Source organism: Phaethon lepturus, unplaced genomic scaffold (assembly GCF_000687285.1).
Source record: "Phaethon lepturus isolate BGI_N335 unplaced genomic scaffold, ASM68728v1 scaffold1543, whole genome shotgun sequence".
In the NCBI taxonomy this organism is placed as follows: domain Eukaryota; kingdom Metazoa; phylum Chordata; class Aves; order Phaethontiformes; family Phaethontidae; genus Phaethon; species Phaethon lepturus.
The window spans coordinates 52,687-55,145 of record NW_010526783.1 but is presented as its reverse complement, the minus strand read 5'-3'; the positions used below and the strand labels follow the sequence as shown (position 1 = coordinate 55,145).

Genomic DNA, 2,459 nt, shown 5'->3' with positions numbered 1-2,459 from the left:
TCCAGCTTCTGCATAAAGATTCCTCTTTACCTTGCTATATACAGCATCAAGGCTTTTTTGTACTCAAAAACTTCACATGGATACAAGTATCTTAAAAATTCCTCATTTTGCCTCCTTCCCACCTGTGGATATGTATCCTGGGTGACCACACCCTTTCTCACCCAGTCACCAAGACAGTGGTTAGACTTGCTTCATCACACAGTAGACTTAACTAGAACTAACAAGGGAAATGCAGCATTTTGCTTTCATTGTGCCTGAAAATATTCTGTATTTTCACAATACCTCTTCCTCTACAGCTTTTCAACCAGCATGCCTTCTTACTCCCAGCAGAAGCACCTTGTTCATCACATCACATCTTGGCTGGATGTAAATAACCCAGGAACCATTTGAGAGTTGAAGTCGTCAACAAACAGCTTGAGAAGAGAGTTTCTCTACCTACCATGTTGACGGCATCCTGGTCAAAGGGGTTCCACTCGATGTTCTGAGGATAATGGGCCAAAACTTTGGACTTGAAGGTTCTTCTTAAGGGACTCTGGTCGAAATTCTCTCCTGCAACAAATGAAGAAATAATGACTTGTCACAGCAGTAAGGCTTCAGAGCGAGCTGGCCTGGGCAGCTTTCTTTCACTTTGTGGTTTGTTTGTTTTTTGTTGTTGCTGGTGGTGGTTTTTGGGGTTTTTTTTGAGTGAAATCTGAAGGGCATTTTCACTCCCAACAGATGTACTTCTAAAAGAGAAAGAGAAAAGATGCAGATTCAGTCTGATCTTACCCTCTTTCCCATTAAATCTTACTAAAGTTGCAGCACAGCTTCCAGCTTAGTATTTACAGCATGGCAATTTATTGTTAAGAGAAAAATTACTGCTGGAGTTTTATAGAAAAAGACCCTGCAGTCAACTGAATTCTCTACCTTCCCTATAGCATGACTATCTAGAGATGGCTTTACTCAGACATGGGAAGAGCACCTTCCCTCAAGTTTGTTAGAAACCTTCTTACGGTCAATAAGAAGTATGAGGACCTCTCAGCTATTATAAATTATTCAAGGATTCATTATAGATCTTTTTTATATCACAAGTCCTGTGTGAAGATTAAACATTTATTTTTGCTACATCAAATTTCAAGGACAGACTTTTTCCATACAAAGAATCCAGCAAGTGCAAAGAGGAAGTCTGAAATTAGACTTCAAGCAGAAATGCATCCAGTTATCAGCATACAAATAGTGTATTCACAGTTATATTGTTAATGGAGTGTCCACCACTGGACAGTCTACAGTATGCAACACAGTAATCAAAATAAGTTGTTCTTAATATCTATTAATTATATTACTATCTACTACACTTTTCTCAGCTATCAGGTTACTAATTTCAGGCTTCTTGCTTTGAAGACTATACGTGGGTCTTTCCTGTTCAGTTCCTTTCTCACCTGAGAGATGAATGGGATGAAAGCCTTAAGTTCACAACGTGAAATGTTTTCCACCAAACCTTACTTTGCACTCAAAGGCTCCCTTTGGGACTTCTTGGTGTTACACAGACACTTCTAAAAATACGTTACTGCAATAGAATTGGATTTCTTAAAAAAAAAAAATTCTCTTTATACTTAAGAAAAAACAAATATTCCATTACTATTTTTAATGAGAGGTTATTTTGGATGAAAAAAATAGTCAATTGTTTGGCAAGCTCTAAAGGCAATCCACGGCTCCTGCAGAAAAGTTAAACTACGAGTCACTAAGCTTACTAACCCCTCTCTGAAGGCAGCGTGGACTGCGGGAGTGTAATTCATGGTTGCTGAGTTATGTATGACAATTCAACCTTTGCGCAGCTAGTGGCCTCCGAGTGAGGTTGCAAAATTCATAGGCCAGCTGTTCCCTGAAGCTTTCTGAGGCCACAGCCGTTTGGCACATGCCCTTTGCCCCTTGCAAAGCACAGTCTACAAAATCATTTGGCTCCGAGTGAATAAATCCAAGGGAATTTCTGTCAAACTGATACTTGAAGGCAGAGGTCCTCAGCCTTTGCCTGGTAGAACTTCAAGTCTGCAGATAATTGCGGGGAACACAAGGTAAGAGAGAAAAAACACAGTGGCAATTCACAAGGTAAAAATTATCCAGGCAAACTCTAGACGGGTTGAAAAGCGTTTGCTGTATGAAACCCTTAATGCATCTTCAATGCCACGGGCAGAACCCGCCCTGCCTCTCAGGGGCTGCGGTGGCCGGGCCATCGCAGCGGCCCCTCCACGACAGAGGTAGGTGGAGGAAGAGGCAGCGAAGTTCAGGCATTTCTTACACCAACGCCAGCCGCCCGCTTGGCGGGGACAGGGAAGCGGAGGCTCACGCCGTAGCTCCCCTCCGCGAGGGCGCGCGCAAGCAGGTGGAAATTCGTCGAGATGCGCAAGTCCGCCGTGCTGGGACCGCGCCTCGCCCCGCTGGAAGAGCCGCCGCACCGAGGGCGCAGGGCAGCCAGGCGGAGG

General features: G+C 43.6%; 1 protein-coding gene across 1 annotated transcript in view; it reads right to left on the bottom strand.

The window, feature by feature from the left end:
* The window catches only part of LOC104617755 (DENN domain-containing protein 5B), a gene marked incomplete at both ends in the record, with an annotated part of 51,288 nt that extends 50,715 nt beyond the window's left edge, over positions 1-573 (bottom strand). The window contains one exon of the mRNA XM_010283163.1: positions 440-573. Within this exon, the coding sequence (XP_010281465.1) occupies positions 440-573 (134 nt within the window). The remainder of the gene's footprint in view (positions 1-439) is intronic.
* Between the last annotated feature and the right edge of the window lie 1,886 nt (positions 574-2,459).